Below are 25,866 nucleotides of genomic sequence, written 5' to 3' on the forward strand. Positions count from 1 at the left end.
GCTAGAGTCTAGGTGCTACCATTTTAAACTCAAACCATAATTAGAAATGAAAGGGGAAAACCAAAGAACTTTCAGGGAAAGGCTGTGGCTCTCTGTATGGACTGTTGGCTTTTTGAGACAAAGGGAGGCTTGGTGACCTAGCTCAGTGCACATGTGTCAGGCCTTGGGTTTATCCCAGCAACGCCTCAAACAAGTGAAATGGATATACATACACACATTCATTCCCACATACATAATACATCTGTCTGCCTGTGGTAGGGACTGAGTGCAGGGCTTTATAGACCTTGTATACATCAAACAAGCAGCACTGAGCTCCATCTCTGCCATTGAAAACCATTTTTGGAGGGAGGCTATCGTCTCAGACTTGTTGCTTTAAGACTCATTTTTTTTCTGAGACAGGGTTTCTTTGTGTGACTCTGGTTGTCCTAGAACTCGCTTTGTAGATTAGGCTGGCTTAGAACTCAGAGATCCACCTGCCTCCGGGAGTAAAAGGTGTGTGCCACATTGGCTTTAAAGACATTTAAAATGGTAAGTCTAAGTCCTTGAAACACACGTTAATTTTCGTAAGACATTCGCTGGTCCATCTGACTGCCAATGTTTCTGGCACATTAGATCAATACAGCAGTATGGCTCCTGTGGTCAGTTTGGAACGCTAAGTCTCTAGATGTATGCATTTTGAATACCTCAAGGATAAACCCACTGGGCTCCTCTACCCTTGAGTAAATTCATCTTTGTACTTTACTTTTTCCCTGACAAGGTAGTAATCATCTCTTATCAAATTAAATATATTTGTACACCTTGTAAAGAACATATCACAAAGCCTGGCCTACAGTAAGTATGTGGCAGTTTGCCTAGTCACTTAGTATTGAAGAGACAGATATGGTAGCATACAGAGAGAAACGAATCCAAGAATATAGAGGGGGGAACACTTGACCTGGCTCTTGGAGAGCTGACTAGGTCACTGGAGAAGAGCCAGGCCAAGCAAGGGGTGTGAGGCAGAATGACAGACCGGAACTGCAACCTGGGAACTGTAAATGGTTTCTTACACCTTGATTACGGGGTGTGAGAACATTATAGAAATGACAGAATGTTTCCACCACACCTGAGATGGTACAGTAGGGGCAGAGATGAAGTAAGCAACCTGGTGTAGCTTTTGAGACAAGCTCTGGATATCCAAGTGTGAGGCAAGCCTTCCAGTGCAGGCACCATGAAAGCATTCCCCACAGTGTTAACCTGTCAGAATCTGCCAACTGGAGGGAAGAATGACATCATAGGGTATGCTGGCCTCAGCAAAGCTGGACAAGAGGCCAGAGAGATGGAGGATCCAAAGTAAAAAGTATTTTTTTTCCTTTGCTTACTATGTGCACAGCATCAACACAGAGGCTAGGTAAAGAAAGCCCCAGATTCTTGAGGACGGTGTGGAGATCAGGAGTACAGCATTTACCTAGCAGGGAGGTTTTGGGTTTTGGCGCCAGCCCCCAAAATAAACAAGATGCTCAGCTAAATTGGAATTTCAGATGGATTTTACTGTGTCTCTTAAATCACATGCACTCAAAGACTCACGTTTAATTTGGTACCTTGTGCTCTTTGCTGAATCTGGTAATGTCTCATGGAAGAGCCTCATCCTCAGTATATTTACTGAATGAACAAATAATCATACTATAAGGCATATGTGGTTAAAGTGCAGCCGCATAATCAGGGAGGAAAAGGTCTCCCTAACAACAGAATTGCATGGAAGAGACATGTACATGGCAGGGACATAATGTCCTTGGAAAACAACTGAAGTCGCAAGAGTGGACGGGTGGTTTAACCCATTTCTGGAGTCCTGAGTAAACCTGCTAGTCTTCACTCACTGGCTGTTTCGCCCGCCCAGTTCTTCAAGCTTTCCTTACAAAACTGAGGATTCGAATGTGTGCTTTACAGGACTGGTGAAAAAAAGTATGGACAAGGCACCTGAACACTGGAGGCTCTCCCTACATGCTTGCTAATCCCTACTGTGAATTAAAATGTCACAGGCTAAGCAAGCTGCCTGTTACAAATACTCTTGTGAGTGGCATAAAGTAAGAACCATGTTGAATTAAGTAATTTTATTTCCATGATCATCTATTTACACTGTACATACACTAATGAAAAGCACCCACAAGTTCACAGTACATTTACTTTAAAAATATATTCCTTTATAAAAGGTTCATAGAACACTGGCATGTCCACATGACAAAACTCTCAAAGCCCGTCACCAATTTTGTGATAGCCAGAGTGCTTCTAAGTACTGTCAGTTCACAATCAAGGTCACCATTAGAGTTGCAAATACATACAGGTTTTAAATAAAAAAAGTGAATTCTACAGTGGAAAGTCTTGAGGCAACACTTGTTAGTTCGTTAATGTAAATACTTTCATGGAGATGTCTGTCATAACACACAATTGAAAACGTTCTGCACGAAGACATGTCTCAGGAGCTCAGCAGCTGGGTGTTCTTGCCCCCACTTCTCTACTTCTTCTTCCTGGCTGCTTCTCCTGACTCTATTCTGCGTGTTTTAGATGCACGCTCGTCTCTGTCATCATCTTGAAGTGGGAAAGAAGAAGGCTTCGTTAGTAAGTCTTTAAAAACAGAAAAAAAATTTATTAGCTTTATATCAAAACACTCATCAGCTATTTGAAAGCATGACAATAAAAACTAAATACTAATTTTTAGAACCCTGATAGTAAATTACAATAAAAAACAAGCAGTTTTGTTTGTTTGTTTGTTTTGTTTTAAATTACAGCAATACAGTATCTGCAAATTGACTTTTTAGGGACATGAATGTGGCATAAGTTTCTTCCCTGGAAATGAGCTCTTTCTGAAACAGCCATTTCTCAAATTCTCCATACATCGTAGGACAGAGCACTGTTCCCGCCTACAAAGCATACATCTTCTAGTCATGCTATCTCAGTGGCCACCAGCTACACTTGTCTTCTCAGATTTCATCAACCCACCACAAGCTCTGAGGTTAAGAACAGGAGTGAAGGTTCAGAGAATCTCACAGGTGTCTGTTCTAATTCTGGACTATTCCTTCCTAGGAGCTCAGAACAAAGTAAGCAGGCTCTAACTTCACATTAAGGAAAATTTGGATGAAGACTACAGAACCATTCAGCAAACAGTAAAGCCCTTCCACACACACACTGTTACCACCTGTGGCCACAGAAAATTTCCATTAATAAAAATGTCAAACCTGAAGAAGCAGACCTTTTTTTCCTTCTATTAAAACCAAAACACTTATGTGGTTCAATAAACACAGGCTAGCACAGACTAGTTGCTAATTCCCACCTCCCTAAAAGGTGTGATGTAAATTCTAGCCAAGGCTAGGTGGTGGTATGCATGCAGTCATAGCACTCAGAAGGCTGAGATAGGAGGACCATGAGTTTGAGGCCAGCCTGGGCTACACTGAGTGTTGGCCAGCTAGCTATGCACAGGAACACTGTCTCACCATCCACCTCAGAAGAATTCTATGTGGACAATCACATAGCTTCTGGCTTCCCTACTTCCATGGAGCAGGGACTAAACCTTATGCCTTCCAGGCAACCAGTCTATACTCAACAGCCTCAGCCGGGACTTTATTCTCCTCCTTTCTTCCTAAGCAGCCTAGACTTGCCCAATTTCATAATCCTCCTGCCTCAAGCCTCCCAGGTACTAAGATTATAGAGCCTCTGGGCCTGGCTTAACTTTATTTTCTTGATCAAGAGGATACCCAAAGTCCAACAGGTATAATATGGTGCCATATAAAATATTCTGATGTTCGACGCCTTCACATTTAAAAATCATGGAAACTGCTAAGGTCAAATCAGAAATCATGTGAAGAAAATCTGTAACCCAGGATGACTGAAAATGCCTGACCCTCCTGCTTCTACTTCCTGTGTAGGGATTACTGGTGTGAAGCCACTATATCCACTCAAACAAAACAAAACATTGTTTTTTAGCTGGACCTTAATTATCAAGTTTACCTTGAAATTATTTTCAGAAATGGTAATACAGAAGTTGAAAGCATTTTAAAAAACTACTATGAAACACATCATTAATCCACATTAAAAAGGGACATTACTGCTTTTACTCCACTAACTACAGGTAAACCTACTGATAAAACACTAAAACCACCATTATACTGAAGACTGTTTCCAAAAACGACTAGAGCAGAGGAGCTCACGCCCTCTAGTGTCACAACAAGATACTGCCTGAACACCAGTGCAGGGAAGGTTGGGTCAACAGCTCACTAGCTTGATGAGATAGCTTTTTTTTTCCTGTACACAGTACAGACACACCGACAAGAAGTTTTTCTATTGCACAACTTGAACCAACAACATTAACTTAAAATTGTGAACTTTTTAAATTAAAAGTTAAATAAAAAATTCCTTCGCTACATCAGCCAGGCTTTTGTAGTTATTTGTTACTAAAGCTATGAAAATCTGAGTTGTACTTATCTGTACTTTGGTTGCTAAACATGAAGCCCTAAGCAGTGAGAGGGAAGGCTGGATTTAACCTTTCTCAGCTCCTCTAAATTCTCAACCTAAGTGGCAAAAAAGGCCAAGGAAGAAGAATATGGGAAGGCAAAATAAAAGCAGGATTAATTTAATTGAATTAATTTAAAAGATAGCCAAGTGGGTGGACTTTGTTGTAATACTTCATTAATTACAAACTCTAGGTAAAAAAATGTCAGGGTTGAGGTGATGGCCCTGGGCCTGAATTTGAATCCCCATAGCCTCTATAAAAAGACTGAGCAGTTAATACCTGTGTGTGATCTCAGTGCCTCCAAGAGACACAACTCCCAGCTCAAAGGCCAGTAGACAAGGCGTAAATACATAAACAGGAGAAAAAAAGTCTGAAGGTAGAAGACAAGGGCCAACACCTAGGGGTGTCCGTTGGTCTCCACACTCACATACATGCAAAGAGAAAAATGCTAGGCAAATTAATGTTTTCAGTGACTTCAACTTCTCAAAAGGCAATTACTGGCTGGAGATGTGGCTGAGTTGGTAGAGTGCTCACCCAGCATACAGGAAGATCTGGGTTCAGCATCTAGCAGCACATAATAGGTAGGGCAGTACATGCTTATAATCCCGGTTTGGGAGGCAGAGAGGCAGGAGGATCAGAAGTTCATGAAACTCAGCTACACACTGAGTTTCAGATCCAATCTCAAAAGTGCTGAGGAAATATTTATTTCAAGACTGATACTCAGTAATCATTGAGCAAGTCCAAATTAACATTTTACCATTTATCTCTTTTTAATGTGTGTGCAAACCTCTAGCAACCCCACTCACTTCCTGAGACAAGGTTTCTCATCTGCCTGAGCTTATCAACTAGGTTGGCCAGGCCTGTCAAAGATCCTCCCATCTCTACAGTCCCCTGGACAGGACTGCAACTTGACATCACAACAGGCATCACTCCAGCATTTGCTGGGCTCAAACTCAGGTAATCACGCTTGTGAGAGAAGCACTGTATGACGGTGCTATACCCTCAGTCTCAGAATGACCTTTGAGTCATATATCCAGAAATAAATCAGAAACTTTGGTCTTTCTGTCTTTTTTTTATTGCTGACATTCACTTTCTGATCAAAAGGACAGAATTAGTTATGGTAGGTGCTATTTGCCATTTACTTGAATTCCTGGTAGTTGAACCCAAAAATTAGAAAAAAAAAAAAAAAAAAAAAAAAAAGGGGATTCTTGCTAATTTGAATATAATTTGTCCTTTATCATAAAGGGACAGAGGTATAGGGACAGTAGACCATGGCAAGTTGGATTATCAACTCTGGTCCCTTCTGAAAAATGAACATTTCTTAAACTGTGAAAATAGGAAGAGACCCCAACTCAGCCTAACAAGATACAAATTCTATTTCAAGGTTGAGCTTGGAAGCCTTACTTTGTCAGCTCCCAATGGTGTGAACTTGGGCAAATTCTTTCATATCAGGCTATTTTTTTTTTTTCTTCAAGAGAGTGATAATGAACTATGAGTCACTACTGTGTCAGGTTGCTAAGAATATTAAATTAGGAAACCTGTATAAGTATTTAACTGTGACCTTGGACAAGTCAAGCTCCCATTTTTTACATTTACCCCTTCTGATTTTGCAGGACTCTATTTATTAAACAATACTTTTTAATCAAAGTGCCACACTTGATTTAAGATATTCCAAAAAGAAAACAAACAAAACCCTGGACATAGTATCCACCTGTAATTGCAGTGGTAGGGAGGTAAAGGCAGGAGAACTGGGGGGTTCAAGGTCATCTTCAGGTATGTTAAGATGCTACCTTGCTAAACAAGGACACCCCTACTCTTAAACATCTCTCTTTAGGTTGGCACTTTTATTGGCAGATCAGAAATCGGTTCAACAACAACAACAACACCAAAAAAAAAAAAAAAAAAAAAAAAAAGCAAATGACTTTTAAAATGACAGTCTAAAATGCTGAGCTCACAAGGAGGACCCTAGGGAAGGAAGAGGCTGAAACCTCACTCAGAAGGGCAAACAGGATAGACATCCGAATTAGGAGAAGACAAGGATCAGGACAGAAGCCTTCCACAGAGGACCTCTGAAAGACTCTACCCACTAGGGTATCGAGGGAGATACTGAGACTCATGGCCAAACTTTGGGCAGAGTGCTGTAAACCTTATGGACATAGAAAGACCTGGAGGGGGCAGGAACTCCACAAGGAGACCAATAGAGCCAAAAAACCTGGGCCCAGAGGCCCCTGCAGAGACTGATACTCCAACCATGGACCATGCATGGAAAGGATGTAGACCTCCTGCTCAGAGGAAGCCCATAGGTGGCTCAGTTGCCAAGAGGGTAACCTAGTAAGGGGGATAGGAACTGTCTTTGACATGAACTCAGTAGTCAGCTCTTTGATCACCTCTTCCTTGGGGGAGCAGCCATGCCAGGCCACAGAGGAAGACAATGCAGTCAGTCCTGATGAGACCTGATAGGCTAGGGTCACATAGAAAGGGGGGAGGTCCTCCTCTATCAGGGGACTGGGGAAGGGGCATAGGGGGAGAAGGGGGAGGGTGGGATTGGGAGGAGATGAGGGAGGGGGCCACAGCTGAGATACAAAGTGACTAAATAATAAATAAATATTTAAAGACACAGAGCTCAACAACAGTTATTCATTGATGAATCTTGCTGCTTAATGAACTTGCCTTCATGAGGCAGAAATTGAATTAGCACAATTGAATTAGCAGCAGTAGCACATCCCACGTAAAGGGGAGTAAATTACTGATCAAGAGTGTACTAGAATTTTCATGTTGGATTTTGTAAGATGAATGACTTCACCAGCCACAAGTTTAAAACCATTCAGTCCAGACTAAAGCGCAATATATATTAAATGCCAGGAACCCACATGACAGTGTGGCCCACTTATCTCTCAATTTCAGGATCTAAATGCTGGAATGGAGTTCTGATAAATGGTGGCAGTGAGGGGCCAGTGAGGGGTCACACAAAGCTCCAGCTCTCCAGTTTCAAGGGGTTTGGGGCAAGCCAGTTTTACAATCAGATATGAATTTCGGAAGCCACCACTAGCTGTGGTAGCCCAAGCCAGAGATAAAATTGAGATTGCCAACAAAGCAAGAAAAGCAAACCACTACTCCACTCCTGGGACTACATGCAGGTCATGCCACTCTGCTACCCTGAATTGAGCTCTGAAGCACAACTGCCCTGACTGAAATGAAGCCTTTAGCTTGCAGGGACAAAAACCCGTGAGTTAACATTCACTGCTCTAATGTGGGATCATAAAAGAACGTACAATGGAGACTTCTGAGCCTCTGCTTTCAGGCAGAACACTTACAAACAGCAGAGCCTGACTTACAAACAGCAGAGCCTGGTGTGACGGCACACATTCAATCCTAGTCCTGAGAGGCAGAGACAGTCACTTGACTTCTGTCTACATAGTGAGTTCCAGAACATCCAGGTTACAAAGACCTTGTCTCCCACAAATGGAAACCCCACAACAATTGAAGTGAATTCTTGTTAGTACCCAAAGACAATTCTAGTCAGTTTTTCCAATTCACTAGGATCTAAAATTTGCTCACTGAATGCTTCTTTGTGAGAAGCACCAAGGGCTGAAATCCTCAGTGGCTTCCTACCTGATTCCACTGTCTCCTCTCCTTCTGGCAGAAGCCTGGCTTTCTTAGCGTTCTGTGGGGCATCATCACCATTGTCCTCATAGATGTTCGACCATTTTATCGCCATGTCCAGCTCTGGTGGCGGCGGTTTCTTTTCGGTAGTATAGGTCTCTGGCGGTGGTACATAGTTGGACTTCCAGACTTTGAATTCCTTTGGAGGCTGTTGAGTAAGCACAGTAAGAGGCCCTGTGACGAACCGAGGTTCCTGCGATGGATGCAAACGCATGCACCTCCCTGCCGATTGCTCATCTTTCTGGCTGACGTTTTTTATTTTTATTTTTATTTTTAATCCTTTAGGCTTAAAAGACACATTTTTTTTTCCATCCACATCACAACACCGTCAAGTGAAAAGTCAAAGGGTTCCCTATGTAAATAAAGCTAATAACTTTTAGTTACCAAAGAAGAATCCAGTCTCAGATACTACGGCCAGGCTGACCCCTTCAGGAGGCTGCAGCAGAGACACTGTCTTGGAGGCAGCAGCGCAGGCACTTCGGCGTCAAAGGGAAGGGGTCTCGGGGAGAAGCTGCAGCGGGGGGCGGGGAGTCACCACCGTTAGTCGTCGCCGCCGGCGCGGAGGGGCGGGCCCGGGCTGACACCCCCCGGGCTCCCGGGGCCGTGGGGACGCGCGGCACGGCGCGGGCTGGGCGGGTGGGGGTGGGGGCGGGCGCGGGGTCCCGGGGCGGGCGCGGGGCCGGGGACCTCACCTCCTCGGGCGCCTTCACCACGTGCCGCTCCCAGTCGATCTGCTTGTTGAGCGGGTTGTAGAGGAAGGCCGGGCGGGTCACGCTGCGGAACAGCTCGTCGGGGCCCGGCAGCCGCTTCTCCGCCTGCTTCCCGCGGCCGCCCGTCGGAGCCGCCGGGGCCGCCTCCTTGCGACCCGCGTCTTCCGGCTCGCTGGCCTCCTCGCCCGACGAGTCGGAGCTGCTGCTCCCGTAAGCCGCGAAATAGCTCAACGGGTCCTTCTCCTCAGCTGCCATGACGGCTCCGGGCGGCCACCCTCTCGACCGGAAGCCGGAAGCCGCGGCTGGCCCCGCCCCTCCCCTAGACGGGCAGGTGATCCGTTTCCGCCCCCTAGCGGCGATGCTGAGCTCCTACTCCTGGGCGGAGGGAGACAGGTTGAAGCCTCAAGACTGCATCTGCTTCTCTCCAGAGATCCCAGGGAACGACAACGACGAAGTGGGCCAGAGGCCATAGCCAAACTCTGGTAGTAACTTGCCATCCAGTCTGATGCTTACCTCCTAAACTCTACAGGACAATGCTGTGAGTTTGATGCCTTGTTCATATTTATATTCCCAGAATTAATTTTGGTGGCCATCCACTGCCGACATCAATATGGTTGGATTATAATTTATGAGAAAACAGGTCTGTTTTTAAAAAAGAAGTTCCATTTAAGTGCCTATACTGACAGAGATATTCCCAAAGTACAAAGCCATGGGGGCCCCCAAACCATCCTCAGTTCCGACACCATGAGCAAATTCAGGGACCCCTTGACCATCCTCAGGCCTGATGTGTCCTAGTTACAGAACTCTCTGAAAGCTGGGTAACTGTATCCTTAACTATAGTCTACTACAGCAAGACAATACAGCACCCACATAAACTAGGCGTGGTGGTCGTGTTTGAAATCTCAGCCCTGGGAAGATGGGGCGAATGCATGGGGACCCCACACCCAAGGCCAAGCTTGTTTAGATAGTGAGCTTGAGGCCACCCCAGGCTACTGAGACTCTCAAAACACAAACCAGTCATGAGAGCTACATGGGAAAGTAAGACAGAATTTCCAGAAAACTCAAGAGTAACAGCAAGATGGTGGGGTGGCAGTAGTCTCTTAGATAGTGGAGATAAAAATTTCTAGCATTAAAAATATGGATTCAAAAAGTTGATTATCCAGGGCCGGGGAGATGGCTCAGTCAGTGAAGTGGCTGCTGCCCACAAAGGATCACCCAAGGTTGGGCTCCCAGCACCCACATAAAAGCTGGGTATAATGGAGGGCATTTGTAATCCTAGGGCTTGGAGGAACAGAGCCCCCAGGCGCTGCCATTCTAGCCAAATGCTGAGCTCCAGGCTGTCTCAAAAAATAAGATGGAGAACAATTAAGGAAGATATTACACTTAGACCTCTGGACTCTAAAACAGGTACACACATACACACAAACATGTACCCACACATATACCACACACACACACACACACACACACACACACATACATTAAAACAAGTGAAAGATGTAAACAAAAACTAAAAAAGGATTTAACAAACAAAAGACGAAACTAACTTAGTAGCTGCCACTACCCTGACCTGTTTGACTTTGAAGTACTATTCTAAGGACTGGCCTCTTCATAGAGGAACAGAACACCTCCTGAAGGCCTGAAGAACTTAAAGTGAAAACTAAAAACTAGAAACTGCCTGAGGAGGTCCCATTCTTTATGCCCCAACAGTGATCATTCTAGAAAGGTCTGGAAAAGGATTCCTAGGGCTGGGATGGATGTGAGGCTGAACAGGTGCATCAGGAACAATATTTTTTTTTTTTTAAGCAGTGAAAATAAACTATTTGGTTGTGACTTTTTTGGGTACATATGTGAACTATATATTTCTAAAACCTGCAAGTTATATAATGAAGGGAGGACCTCAATATGGATTTTGGTTAATAACAACGTATTAATATTAGTTCACAAACTGTAACAAGTTATCACATCAATATAAGAAGTATAGGAAACAGGGAAGAAGGGGTATTTAATAATTACTTTTGCTCAATTTTTCTGTTAAACCTTCAACTGTACAAAAAAGCATGATTTTTTTTAAAAAAGATAAAATTCTTTAATTTTAAAAGAAAACGTAGAACTCGTGATACATACGTTTGTTTAAAAGGTTAAATTCAGTAGTGGCCAAATTAGTTCCTAAAAAACAAGAGCCAATAAGGCTATATAAGCTATGACAAATGTTTTTTTTTAATTTATTTTTATTATTTTTATTATTAGTTACATTTTGTTAACTCTGTATCCCAGCTGTATCCAGTTCCCTCATTCCCTCCCAAACCTTCCCTCCCTCCCTCATTGCCTCCCTGCCCCTTTCCAAGTGGGAAACAGGATCACTCAATGATTTTTTTTTTTAAAGGCAGTAAAAAGTGAATATGTAGGTATAGTTTTTATAGTGTGTTAATCTGGTATTCCTGAAAAATAACTTTTTTTAACTATTGTATCCATTAGCTTAGTAACAAATTAGAGTGACTGAGTCACACTATCCTCTCAGCTTACACTCCTCTCTTCTCCCTCTTTCGCTGCCACTTTTAGAGACAGTCTTGACTATGTACCTCTGGTACCTGGAACTCAAGATGTAAGCAAGGTTGGCCTCAACCTCATGATGCTCCTGCTTCCAGTTCCCAAGTGGTAAAATCATAGGCATGTACCACCACATCTATATACAGAGGACTAGACATTTGAAAATCAGACCTTTGGAGTTTTTTACTCTGAAACATCACTACATTAAACTTTTATTGTTAATAGCAATTTTCATTTTTTAATTCTTAAATAATAGAAATACAGAGGTGGATGTCAAGAAATAGGTAAAATTATAATTTAACTAAAAAATCATTTTTTAAAAGGTATAAAGTTAGTCAAACTTTGTAATACAATAAACACAGATGTAGCTAGTGGCTGCTTGATGAAAATGTAAAAAACAAAACTGTCACACATTCTAAAATCAATTGCTCTAGTCACTTTATCCATATAGCAGTGTTCACCGAAAAAGAATGAAAGGCTCAGAGGAAGTATTTCTAATCAATTACAAATATTATCAATTAATTACAAGTAATATCCTAACAGGATAATATTCTTCAGGGATTAGAATGATGACACAGACTGTAAAATGCAAAGACAGTCCCATCACCTGGCAAGTTAGTATAAAACCAATTTTGGCCAACTGAGGTCACAGGTGGCTCAGCATCATCAGGTGTTTCTTGAGAACCAAGGAGTGGGAGTCTCCTTAGTGTCAGCAGCCCTCCCAGTGCCTGGCTTTACTTCGAGTCAGGGAAGCTTTCTGCTACAAGGTACTGCCAGATCATTGGGAGAAAAGGTCAGATTGAAAACTTTAGCATTAATAAGCTAAGAAACATTATTCTCAGCTCACAAGTAGATTTCTGAAATTGAGATATATTCTGATAAAATTACTCTTATAATATCAAAAGTTCAAAATTCTAAGACACCTAAAAAACAGCAAAAGGACAATATTGAAAAGTATATGAGACCATGATTTATACCTAGTGTGCTTTGCTCTAACAAATCCTATTTACAGAGAATGTGTTCACTGTGATTTAAAAGACATGTATCAAATGTGCGTGAACTATCACAGTGGTTTTTATAAAAGATTACAATACCGTTTACAACATTTTTTATCACTATTAAAAAACTAGGCAGTGAAGTGTCACTGGCGTGAAAGAGCACGTGACCGTAAAGGGAGAAACATCTCACTTGAGTTTCCACAACTTCCTCCTTCTTCCAACCTCAGCTCTGCGGGCAAAGGCGGGGCCCCAGGGTCCCCAGGTCGAGGAAGTGTGGCTGAAGAGAAGCTGCTGTTTTCAGTTCTGCCAACTTCCAGGACTGGCAAATTCAGAGAAGATGCAGTAGAGAAGAAGGGCGCTGTGCTAGATTCCCCTTCGGGATGGTACATGATGCTGGAAGCTCTCTGTTTCTCAGAGAAATTACTCTCGTCTGAGTTGGACCTAGACAGGTTGTTGGTGGCTCCAGCTGCAAACGGCTCACAGCTGCTGCATTTCAAGCCTACGACAAATATTCAGGAGCAAATGAGAAAGGAAACAAAACACAGCCACCCCTCCCACCTGTAGTTACAAGACACCACACTGTCCTTTGAGGAAGGGTCTCAATAACCCAGACTGGCCTTGAACCCACTATGTGGCCAAGCCTGGCTCTCATTACCACCTCCTAAGAACTGGGACTACAGCACCTGATGCTCAGCACTACAATTTCAGTTGCAATTTATAAATGCTGTCATTATAACCCAAAGTGTCATCTGCTTTTCTCAGTAAGAATACTACTGTTTACATTTTCCAGCTAAGGACACTAAGTGCTAATTAAATGCCACATTATTCACATTCAATCAATACTTGCATAACTAATGGCTGAAGAATCTGGGGGTGGGGAAAAGGCAGGGAGCCAAGAGATGGCTCAGAGGTTAAGAGCAATGGCTGGTCTTCCAGAGCGATGCTGGTTCAGTTCCCAGCATCCACACAGCTCACAACCACACGTAAGTCCAGGTCCAGGGGATCCAATGCTCTCTTCTGGCCTCTGCAGGCACCAGGCACATAAGACCTGGCAAAACGCTCAGACACATAAAAATAAATCTTAAAAAAAAAAAAAAAAGGTCAGTTCTTGTACTTTTTCATAAACAACTGACTTTTACAGCTAATTTTCTTTCCCTTGAGAGAGAGTCTCACCACACAGCCTGGGTTAGCTCTGCACTTGTTAGGCAGCCCTGCATGACCTAGAATTTAAGATTCTTCCTGCTTCAGCCTCCTGAGTGCTAGGATTGCAACTACCATTCTTATCTAAGAAACATTCTTCAGCATGCTGGCAAAGAAATAACAACAAAACAAAACTACTTGATAAAAACAAAATCTAACCAGTGTATCCTCAAATCTCACCATCAATGGCAATCACTGATTCTTGAGAACAGGGTGTTAGAACTTAAGGACTTAGCAGTCATTGAGACATTCCGTTCTGTGAGGGATGGGCCACAGCGCCGAGCAGGGCTAGCATTCCGGGACTGCTGTGCAGAGTGGGAACTACAAGTCAACAGACACTGTCCTGCTTCCCAATCCAACAGGTAAACAGCGCTTACTCCTACCATAGGATTTTATCACACCATAAGGGCTAACGGACAATACCAGGGTGGCAGGATGAACACTAATACTGTTACACTTAGCAAACAGTCAACACAGCTGTCTACAGGCACAGGAACCCCCGGGTTAACAATTATAGATAAAACCAATGAGGTCTGAAAGTAAATTTGCATGTCAACTTTTCTGCTAATTTTTTCAGTATTAGACACACCCAAGCTCCCCCCGTTTTTTTTTTTTTTCCTTTGAGATAAGATCTTTGAGCATAGCCCAGGTTGGCCTCAAAAATCACAATCCTAAGTCCTCAGGTGCTGGAATTATAATTGTGTGCCAGCAGACCTGACTCAGGCATTATTCATCAAGTTCACGGAAGAGAAAAGCTGCAAAGACATCCAGATCTCAGTTTCTTCCGGGCAGAACCTTAGGTTGCTCATCTTCCTCCGAGGAGGTCAAGAGCAGCCAGCACAGTTATACCCTCAGCACATGCAACTTGGAGCCCTGGAAAATGGGGGTGGGGTGGGGGGCTGGGGATCTAAACCGAGCAGACTGCTGTTCACAGTGTTCCACCGGAGCGTGCTCTGCGCTGAGGGTCAAACAGGAGGGGCTTGTTCCTCCTCTAGCTCAGTTCCCACGCCTCGCACAAACTGACTGCTTCTAGGTTTAGACACATGTATACTTTCTTCTACACACGTGCCAGTTACTGCTTATGATCTACTGGGGGGAGAAATACAGGGAAAAGCAGAGTTGATTAATCACCTAGAGGTGGTTCTTCAGTTGTTAGGATAGGATCTCACTCTACAGGCTGACCTGGAACTCACAATATAACCCAAGTTGGCCTTGAACTTGGGTCAATCCTCCTGCCTCAGCTTCCTAAGTCTAGGAATACAGGCATAAGCCACATAGCTCCTCCTATAATATGATATGATATGATATGATATAATATAATATAAATGTAATATAATGGTGTCTTGAGTTTCTTTTTTAATGGATTAAGTTGATGTTATATTTCAGAACTAAACTTTTACAAACTATTATTCAAAACTTATTACAAGTGAATAGAAATACAGCCATTGAGTTTATATCATTTTTGTGACATGATAGTTTATCTATCTAGTAAGAAATGTAAATTGAATATAATTCTGACGCTTAAGCTGGTGACTTTTGAAAAGCACTGTTAATTCTTTGCTGCCCAGCACTGCTCACCTTTGAGATGCTCCAGCTTTACATTCCGCAGCTTGAGCACTTCGTCCGTTATCTTCTGAATGAGGAAGTTCTGTGTTTTCTCCCTTCGAATGGATTCCACGAGGGTGTCCAGCCCCTTGGGGTTTTCCTGTAAGTAGTCTAACAACTTCCCAGCCCTTTTCCTACTTGAAGTTCTGCAAGAAATTTCTTCCGTGTCTTCTCTGCTGAGTATTTTTTTTGCACGTAGATGATCAAAATGTCTTTCAGCTATGATTTTCTCACACAGGTAAACACGTAAATTTTCTAAAGCCTAAAAGAAAAGACAAAAGAAAATATGCATTAATGATGTTTTGTAACATGCAGGAAAATCACAGAGGTGACTGGTTATTAGTTAGGAATCTTAGCAGCTATGAGGCAATGTTCTGAAGTCAGGAGGCTTGAGCCCTTTAAAATGCATGCTAAGTAAGATGATGCCCAGGCAGACACAGCGGGTCCCACACAGTCCTCACAGATTCCGCCCTGTTCTGTTTCATCTTCATACCTGAAAACTAACAATCAGCTGTTGTGAGGAGGGACCTGTAGAAGCAAGAAGTCTGCAGAGGGTCACCTATTTCAGGAGTAAAGATAAAAACAAGTTTCTCTACATTCTAGTAACTATTAAGTAAAGAATTTCAGAATTAGGACCAGGACAACTCAGTGTACAGTCTCCCATTTTGCAACTTTCTCATGTTTGTTATTAATCATTACATAACCTCAGTGTGAAATCATTAAAAAACACACAAAAACCAAATCCTCCAAAGGGCCCATGTGTCTCTGCTTTGAGGTCAGTTAAAAACACCATACAACTCACTGAGTCAGTCTTCATGGAAGGGATGTATAGAGAGGAACATAAAGAAATGGAGAGTGCTGAAAAAAAAAATTAAGACAAAGGAGAGCAAGGAAAGCCTAGATTAGGGAAAGATAGCTCAGGCTGGTCTTTAGGTATGTAACTTTAATTTTCTTTAGTTTTAATTAAAACACAAAAACAGTGTACACATTAATGAGGTATCAGGCAATTAATGCTCATATACACACTGTATAATGTTTAAATCAGGTCCACGTGTCATAAAAAATGGTGACAATCTGATGCCAGTCATTTCATGTTTGTGTTTCTATTTATTAGACATGATTTTGGACAAGTTATTTAACTCCTCTGTGCCTGTTTCCTCATGTGACAGTTCAAAGGAGTAAATTAATACATGCAAAATGCTTAGAAACTACATGGTATATAGTGATCAATCCTGTTAGGAACAATGATGATGGTGATTAATTTGACTCATGATGATGAGTTAAAGGCAGTGGAGGATTACAGTGGAGCCTAGTTAGTAAATAAAGGCAGGAAAGTTTCCCTGTGAGTGCTCTTACGGGTTTTCGTCTGAATTTCCACACACATTTACTTATTTACACATACACAGCAGACTTTTTATGTGTAAGCGTCTAGCGTGAATATGAAAAGATTTTAACACTGCATACAAAGGACCCCTGGTTTAGTTGAGGAATACACAGCACACATAAGCCAGTAATTGTAAAACTATGTGGTAAAGCACAGAAAAGAAAGATCACTGGTCAGGAGCTAGGAAAGAACAGGTGAGCAACAACCTCCAGGACCTGGGAAATTCACATAGGATGAAGACACGCAGTGGGGAAGATGCTGAGTTACACAATGTGCATCTGGGGGTGGTAAGGAATTGGAGCTGGGAAGGGAAATGGAGTTAGATCATGGAAGACCTTCACAACATGCTGAGAAATATTTCCTGTGACCCAGAGCAAGAGTCATCAAATGTGGATAAGTAAAAAGCAATAGAGGAACTTTTAGAAAGGACCAGGGAAACCAAAATTGGAGTTAAAGGAGAAATTAGAAAATGGCATCAAGGACAGTACAGAAGGTATTTTGAATGACTACACATATTGTGGGTGTGGAATGAAAGATTTTATTTAAAAGATGAACATGAAAAATCCCTATGGCCATTTTTACCATGTATGCTGACAAATCACAAAGTTACATCTGGGATCAAGATAAATGTTTTTCATTTCAAATTCAACATGGTCAAAACCAAGCTTATCTTCCTTATTATGTTCCTATTCTCAACTCATCTGGAGTTACCATCATCCAGTCAACAGGCAACCCCGATTCTTCCTCTCTTTCACTCCTGCCAATCACCATCACTTCAGCACTCTTAGCACTGCCCTCGCTCAGGTCTTTAAATCCTACATGGACCGATAACAGAAAAGTAGCATTTTTTAATTCCCTCCTTGTTCTCAAATCTCTCTTTCATATATCTATTATATTTTACAATTTCTCATCAGAAAGTAGAATCTAAATTGTTACATAAATTAGAGCAACACTGTGTTCTGCCTATGACTTGTTGGCTATTTCTGATCTACAGCATAATAGTTCGAAGTTGAGAGCACTGGGCTGGAGAGATCGCTTAGTGGTTAAGAGCACTTGCTTCTCTTGCAGAGGACCTGGGTCTACTTCCAAGTACCCACATGACGGCTCACACTGACTCACAACTCTAGTTCCAGGGGCTCTGACACCATCCTCTGACCTCTGTGGACATTAGAGACAAACATGGTACATTCATGCGGTCAAAACACTTATATTACAAAAAAAAAAAAAAAAAACACACACAAAACTAAAAACCAATTAAGAAGAGCACAACTCTGGACCTCCAGAGTTGCTAATCTTGAATCTGAAAATATGCTGTGAGAACTGGTACAAATTACTTAACCACTGTACCTCCAGGATCTGCCCTGACAAAATAAGGACGGAAGACTATCTGGGGCAGTGTGTATGAAGTTCACCCCAGTCTCTCATACAGTCAAAGTCCAGTGGCCAGTGACTATGGGACCATGGGCAGCAAGACTCTTGATAATGTGCTTCTGGCCTGCCTCTCCAACTTCATTCAGCACACTCTACCCTAGGACTTTTGCTCCCTCTACAAGTGAACACTGACACTGTTTATGCTATGTGTCTGATTTTCTCTTCTCATGCCCGAGCTCCTCTTCATCTTTTCAGACTGAGGCCATTGGTCACCTCTGGAAAGCCTCACTTTAGTACCCAGGATGAGGTAGACAGGCCTGTTTGCAGCACCAGATTCCTCCTCCTTTCATCTCACTTCCTAGTTCTCCCTCAGGCATTTCCACTGTGTCCTAGTACTTTTCTCAAACCATCAAGGACCACTACTGACAGACCCTTTCCCCTTTCATCTTACTTGGTTTCCCAGAGCAGGGACACAGCTGACCACTCCTTCTCCAGATACATTTTCCTTGCCAAGCAAATATGATACTGTTGTGATTTTCTTTTAATCTCTAAGAAACTGTTCTTTGTTCCTCTCATCCTGCCTCTGTAGCCTTGCTACATAACCCAGCAGGACCTCAAACCTGTGATCCTTCTGTCTTGGCCTCCCCTCTGATGAGGACCATAGAAAAGCACCTGAAAACGTCTCCAACACCTCATCTTCTAGTTCTCAAATTTTCAATAGCATGCTTGTATCATTAGTTCAGAGCTCTCTTCTGATCTTCAGGCCCACTCTTCCTCATTGTCAGTTTGCCACCAAGTCCCATCATTTCCATTTCTTACAGCACAACATGAACTTCTGTTTCAGCCATGTCTACTGCCTTCACCTTGATCCAAATCATCATGGCCTTTCAGTACTTATACTTAAGTCTTTTCATGGCCTTTTCCACTTTCACTCATCTCCCCAATCTACAGAAAAGGCAGAAGTATCTTTAAAAGTCAAACAAACAAAACCCCATTAATTCCTTGGCATGTCTCTACTGAGAAAAACAAAACATAAAGTCCCTCATGAGTTTACTTAGCCCACCTTCCTACTTTCACCTTGGTACCCTCTGCCCTCCTTCAGTATTCTGAACTTACAAAGGTCCTAGCTGTCTTAGGTCCCTGTCAAGTTATTTTCTGCCTCCACCCCCCCCCCTCCCAGCTCCGTTGTAACCTTCAGAAATCAATTTCAAGCACATCTGACCATCCTATCTCAGGTATAATGCCCTGGTGTCTGTCTTCACAGCGCTGGCCACATTTATAATAATGGTTTCCTAGATGATCTATGCATGTCTCAGCTTTAATGACCTATACATTTGAAGCAGGTCAGAAGCAGGAATGTTTTGTTCAACGCTGCATACTCCGCACTGTTTCTGGAAGAATGAAACATTTATTACAAAATTTTAAAATCATCATTTTATGGCTATTTCCCTTCACTCAAGAAATTGAGCTATTTTAAAAACAATTTTATTTTAGTTCTTAATTTAACTGTTAGAATCAAATTACATTAACAACTTCAGAGTACCAAATAGAGATTTGTTAAAACGAACCAAATTCAACAAAAAAGAACATGTTAAATAAATACGATGAAAAATGGGTCCCAAGAGATCAGCAGCAGGACAGCGCTCCCCACTAACTGGAGGCGGACATGTACCAAATCTCTCAGTACATGTGTAAAATCTCATGGTACCAACCCATAGCAAGCTTTCCACCATAAAAACTAATCTAATAACCAAGACAGCTTCGAAGGGACTCACAGGTAACACAAACAGTATGATACAGTGGGGAAAAGGTGTGACTCATCATGTCCGAGGCCAGATGAAGAGGGATGGTCCAGGACTTTATCATGGTACTTAAGCATTCAATTTGTACTATTAGAAATGTATCAAATTCCCGTTAAGTATTTTTGGACCATGGCTGACCACAGGCAACAGAAGCCACAGAAAACAAACCCTGAAACAGACAGAGCCTCATGTAAGCAATTTCCTATTGTTTATCAGGACAGACAATACTGAAGAAACACCACATGTTTAGAGGGAAGGATAATGAAAAGTTCAAGTCTTGAAAATATAATAACATGTCAGGTGAGGTGGCGCGTGCACCTTTAATTCCAGCACTTGGGAGGCAGCAGCAGACAGATCTCTGAGTTCCAGGACATCATGGGCTATAGTGTGAGTTGCAGGACAGAGAAACTCTATCACAGAACAAAACAAATTTGTGTCACAGTAAAAGCTGATTCCTGGTAGACACTCTGGAAATAAAGGTCTGGAGCTGAGGAAGAAGTTCAAGAAATGTGGATGAATTTTTAAGTTTGTCATAAGCAGTTTTAAAAATAACAGGATAAATATCTAAGAAAAAAAATTTTATAGACACCCTGAAGCTTAGTTTCTCTAAGGTTATGAACATCTGATCCATGTCTAACCAAGAACTGTCAGAATGGATAACACCAATGAACCAATGATCAGTAACCAAGGTCTGCAGCACTCTTCTCATCTGTATCTACAGACAGGTGTTGTCTTGTTTGCCAACTAAAAATGAAAAGCAATTCTCTTCCCTACAGGTTATTTTAAGGATTGTGAGAAAATTCAAAATTGCGAAACAAGTGGGGGCACAACCGCCATACTGTAGGTTTATGATTTTACTGGCACCCTAAGACTCTAGTGGTTATTGAAGACCTAGTCTCAATTAGAATGTAAGGCTTTCCATGCAGTAAGTGCGCTACCAACTCCACTGAACACGGAAACTACAGGACAAATTTCCTTGTCGTGAGCCATGCCAATCCTAATTATCGTGCAGTGCAATAAACCTTGTAAGGGGTATGATTTGGTGGAAAAGGGGACCTGAGGCACATGACCGCCTTCTACAACTTGTCAAATTCGAAAAGACAACAGGACTGCGGTGCTAATGAGATCGAGTTACTGTTTTTAGCGTGAATTCGTGTATTTTATCTAAGCGGTGCTCATCTGATTTTTTTTTTTTTTTTTCTGGCAAAAGATGCAACTAGAGCAAAAGAAAAACGAAGCACATCGTGCCTCAAGTCATTTTTCTCAAAATGACTTGAGAAATGACTTAAGGTGCACGTGCAGTTCTACGCGGTCCAAGCAGAGGAGTGCAACTCGGCCACTGAGTATTTTCAACGTTTACCTGGAACTCAAGTCTCAGCTAGACGTACGCACACCCCCCTTCATTTAAATATGTGGGCGTCTGACTGCTAGGGGAATTCCAGGCCGTGCTTCCAGCTGGCGAGCTTTCCGCAGCCCCCGGTACAGACGAGTTTGACCTATCTGCTCTACTGCCCGGGGATGCATGGTCCTGCTTCTGCTCTTCAGAGACCTCCGACAGCTCCATAGCCTGGCAGCTCCCGCCGGGGTGGGGTGGGGGATCGGCCGGACGGAGAGCGCTGGGCGAGAGGCGGACGGCAGGAAACCCGCAGGTTTAGCCGCGGACTCACAGGGTCAGGTCCCGCCAGCTCCCGGGATGCAGGCAGGTCGTGCCGCGGCCGGACCTTGCGCTCTTCCGACCTGAGGTTCCTCGTCGCTCGGCTCCGGGTTTCCGCTTTCCCCCGGCCCCGCCCGACCCGCCGTGCCCAGCCCGGCGAGCTACTCACGTCCTTCTTCACTTCGGTCAGGTCCTCCTCCGTGAGGGACGGCGCGGGAGCCTCCATGGCCGAGGCCGCGATGGCGTCCTTCCGTCCCGCGCCGCCCCGCCCAGGCTGAGGGCTCCGGTCTCCCGGAATCAGGCTGTGACTTGGGCCGGGACCAGGAACAGATCCGAGGAACGTCCGGCTCTCGGAACACAGAGGTAGAGACCGCAGCGCTCCACTTCCGGCTCCGCCCCTGGGGCCCGCGACGCCGCACAACGAGCTCCTCAACGTCCCTAGGCTGGAAGCCCTGGCTTGGGCACCACCCTCCGCGGGACGGAGCTACCTTTAGCCCCGCCCACTTCCGTGCCAGCCAATCAGTACCAGTCCGCGGTTCTTCACGTCCTTTCTTTCGGGGTGGCTCCTCCCACAGCCGCCCTGTAGTCACGCCCCATTTTTATTTACATAAGGTTTCAGATTGGCCTCCTGAGAAGGACGCGGTTCCGTGGGCGGGGCGTTGGCCGTTTAGTTTAGCGGGATCTCCCCACCCTCGCAGGCTGCTCCTTTGGGTGGAGTGTGGGCAGAGCCCGACCGGACTTTGGTTTGCTTCTCCTTTCCAGATGTTGCAGAACAATTTCCTGTTGTTGGGTTGGGCCATGTTTTAATTGATTGATCGCACACAAACGTATACACACTATAACTTCACTATACACACTACACACACTATAACTCAAGTATTGAAATGTTTGAGAGCCTGGTCCGGGGCTCCCTAGCACCACCTAGCACCACCTACCAGGAGCAAGAAGAGCATGAGAGTTTTTAAAACGAAAACCAAACCAAACCAAAACAAAAACATAAATTAAAAAAAAAAAAAGTGTTAAAGATTTTTTTTTTTAAATCACCGGCAATCCCACCACTCTAAGAACTAAAAGCAAGTTGAGTACTTTCAAGTCGCTGTTCTTTAGGAACATTCCCTTTATTAATCTATGCAATATAAATTCAATAAGCTTCTAGGGCCTCTAGGAATATATATAAGGTTCTGAAGTTACTTGGCACACAGTTGCACTCATATTTATTGTTACCTTTTTTCACTATTGACTAAGTTCTAGGCATGTTGTGATGGCAAAGGTTTGGTTGTTGTTTTGGTTTTCGGTTTCTGGATACAGGGTTTTTCTGTGTAGCCTTGGATGTCCTGGACTTGATTTGTAAACCAGGCTGTCTTTGAGCTCCCAGAGATCCACCTGCTTCCGCCTCCCTGAGTGCTGGGATTACAAGGCATCCAGCTGGGGGAGTTGTATTGGAGACCAAATGGCTATTCCCAGAATGGTATTCTGACCTGTAGCAGAGATAGTGGAGGAAGCGGTCCACATAGAGTCCTAGGCAGAAAATGAGTATATGGACAATACAGTAGATGACGAGGACCAAAGGCAAACTTGGGAACCTGAATCTTTATATGAAACAAAAGAATAAGAAAAGGCTTAAAGCCACATCTATGTAGTTTTGATTAGAGCACAGGAATCTTCGTTTTTTTCCTTATGTCACGTGTCTTTTTTCACACTGATGTCTAGTATACTAGAATCCTCTGTTTCATCCAGCATCTTGTTATAACCCAATTTGCTTAATCATTTGCTCTTTCATGTAGCAAGCATCTGTTGAATGCCAGCTACTCAACTACACCCCAGATGCTCTCCTAGGTTTTGGTGAATAACACAAATCGAACACCCTTTCCTTGAACTGGGGTGTGGTGCCACAAACTAAGAAGGTGTGTGGTCCAACCAGCTGCTTGCATCTGGTCCAGCTAGAAACAGGACTCAGTCCTAAACTTACTTAAAACATTTCCTTGTGGGGGTTGTTCTGATGCTGACCTTTAAGATCTGGTTGCTAAAAGTAATAAACATTATATATAGCCCAACACTTTTATTAATTTACTAAAACAGTGTTTTTATATACATCTTAATTATGTGGCTTTTGAGTTTGAACCCTGTAGATGGCAATATCCTGTCTCAAAATCAAAAGATTCAACATGGTTGTCAGTACTTGGGAGGCTGAGGTAGGGTTGTCCAAGTTTAAGGTCATTCTGGGATACTTAGTAAGTTGTTGGGCCAACCTGTGCTACATAAGTAAGACCCTATCTCCAACAAGCAGAAAGACAAAAATAAAATCTGTTTTCTCATGAAATTTATATTATAGCAATGTTTATATTTGGGGTGGAGAAGGTAGACATTTGGAAAGTTTTGTGTGTAAGGCATTTGAAGCTCATGAATACTAAGAGGAAAGTAAAGCAGGGACATTGGAAGGGTGGTGATGAAGACCTCACTTTGAGAAGGAACACATTTCCCACCTGCAGGAACTGAGGGAGGAGCCCCGTGGCTAGACGCAGAAAGAGCTCTAGGAGTGAAGAGCAATAAAGAGGCTCAGTGTGACTAGGAAGATGAACTCTTGTGTGCTACGTTCAGAGTTTAATCTGACTTTGAGTCATACAGGCTTCCTCTGAGTCAGAAGAAAAGCCACTGGAGGCTTCAGAGCGGAGGAGTGACAGATGCAATCTATGATTTGAGGATTGCTTTCACTGTTCTTGGAGGGGAAGGACGGACGGTGGAAGGGGGAGAGGAGCTGGCCTGCTGCTGCTACTGTCTAGACCCCAGGAGGTAGAGGCTGGGGCCAGGCAGGAGCAGTGGGAACGCCCAGCACGTCTGGAGGAGAAGGGCACCGGGATCTGACTTTCTTTTGAAGGACTCACTGTCGCTATTAAGAAGAGAGTGTAGAAGAAAGGGTGGAAGAGACACAGCCAGAGCACCTCGGTGAACCCTCTCCATTGTCACACACACACACACACACACACACACACACACACACACACACACACAATTGCCAAGCAAGTTTCCTTTTTTCTATTTTTGCAAGAAGGTCTATGTTTTTCAGGCAAGTGTTGGCCTGGATTCAAGCCATCAGGTTTGTGCACGGTCATGGCCTGTAGCTCTCAGTCCTCCATTTCTAACGCCTTCTCATGCCTCCTTTAGCAAACTTATCTCCTCCTTTCTGCCAAACCCTACGGCCAGACTATGGAGGCATAGCTGCAAGCAAACAAGCCTGGCCACTCTTTGCAATAGGTACTTCTTTTCACCACTAACATGAACCTGCACTTCCATCTCAACTTCTAAGTGTACCTATGTCCCATTCTGGAACAGGAGACACCTGATCCAGGTACTGTAGATTCAGTCTCGATGCCGCAAACACAGGCAGTGGGGTCCTAGCCTGCGATGCTGGGGCAGTGAGGAAATTGCTTAACAAGTTTCTCACAATGTCTCCTCATTGTTAAGGGACACAGCACTTGAATTTTCAGGTAGGATTAGGTTCTGAGGTTCTGGAGGATGTGAATTGTAGGAAAATGCTGTCCAACTTAATACATCATTGGTGGTATGATCTTGAAACAATTAGTAGCATTCATTAAAGGGAGGGTTCTGATAAGATATAAGAAAAACAACATCATAATAGCAAAACTTTAAGCTGAGTGGAAGGATTTTTTTTTTTTTTTTTTTTTTTTTTTTTTTTACCACTGATGCCTTAACTACTTCTTAATGATTTATTCCAAACTTTCTGTTGGATATGATTCTGTCGGATGTAATTCCAGGTGACAAAGATGAAAGAAACTAGCTCTGTATCCCTAGTGTTAATGGCAAAACAATGTGTGGGTTAATTCACCTGTCCGAGCATGAGGACTTTATGGAGCTGACAGGCAGCCATGTCTGCAGAGGTGGCCTTGCTTAGGAAGGAGGCCCAGGAGGGGGCCAGATGGTGAAAATGGCTGAACTGCCACAATTTGATCCAGATAACTGTGCCTACAGGTAAACTTATTATCTTTACTTGATAGTCGAGAAATTGGAGGCATAGAAAACGAGATTTGCCTAAGGCTACTTTCCTAGCAGGTAGCAGAATCAGGATTCTGAAGCATCTCTGATAACAAGGCTGCTGTTCATAATCCCTAGCAGTAACTGACTGACTCTGGACACAATTATTCAGAGAGAGGAGGCTGCTTTGGCAGGCCCTGGAGTGAGGCCAAAAAAAAAAAAATGTGTAACGTATTCAGGTCTGTTGTCTAGGAAGAAGCTAGGAATAACAAATCTAGAAAAGTTATCATGTGGTTTTCCAACTCCTTAGAAGAGAAAATGAACTTAAGACTGGCTAGGAAAGGGGCCCTTTATGGATTCCCAGTTTCCTTTGACAAGACCATTCTGCAGACCGTTGAGGTAGAAGGGGTCAGAGATGCGCTCCGGGCTTAGGAAGGTAACTGATGGAACAGGACACAC

At 43.3% G+C, this 25,866-nt stretch overlaps 2 protein-coding genes across 2 annotated transcripts; both read right to left on the reverse strand.

Moving 5' to 3' along the window:
• Positions 1–2,072: 2,072 nt before the first annotated feature.
• On the reverse strand, positions 2,073–9,133 carry CUNH1orf52 (chromosome unknown C1orf52 homolog). The gene is made up of 3 exons (XM_055614262.1): positions 8,836–9,133; positions 8,093–8,291; positions 2,073–2,562 (listed from the first exon to the last, which is right to left on the reverse strand). The coding sequence occupies exons 1-3, from the start codon at positions 9,106–9,108 to the stop codon at positions 2,489–2,491; spliced, it is 546 nt and encodes a 181-aa protein (XP_055470237.1). The 5' UTR covers positions 9,109–9,133; the 3' UTR covers positions 2,073–2,488.
• Positions 9,134–11,627: 2,494 nt separating this feature from the next.
• Bcl10 (BCL10 immune signaling adaptor) lies at positions 11,628–21,831 on the reverse strand. The gene is made up of 3 exons (XM_055614414.1): positions 21,587–21,831; positions 15,180–15,468; positions 11,628–12,900 (listed from the first exon to the last, which is right to left on the reverse strand). The coding sequence occupies exons 1-3, from the start codon at positions 21,641–21,643 to the stop codon at positions 12,545–12,547; spliced, it is 702 nt and encodes a 233-aa protein (XP_055470389.1). The 5' UTR covers positions 21,644–21,831; the 3' UTR covers positions 11,628–12,544.
• Positions 21,832–25,866: the final 4,035 nt, after the last annotated feature.

The sequence above is a fragment of the Psammomys obesus genome, unplaced genomic scaffold (assembly GCF_907164565.1).
Source record: "Psammomys obesus unplaced genomic scaffold, mPsaObe1.curated_primary_1811, whole genome shotgun sequence".
Classification (NCBI taxonomy): domain Eukaryota; kingdom Metazoa; phylum Chordata; class Mammalia; order Rodentia; family Muridae; genus Psammomys; species Psammomys obesus.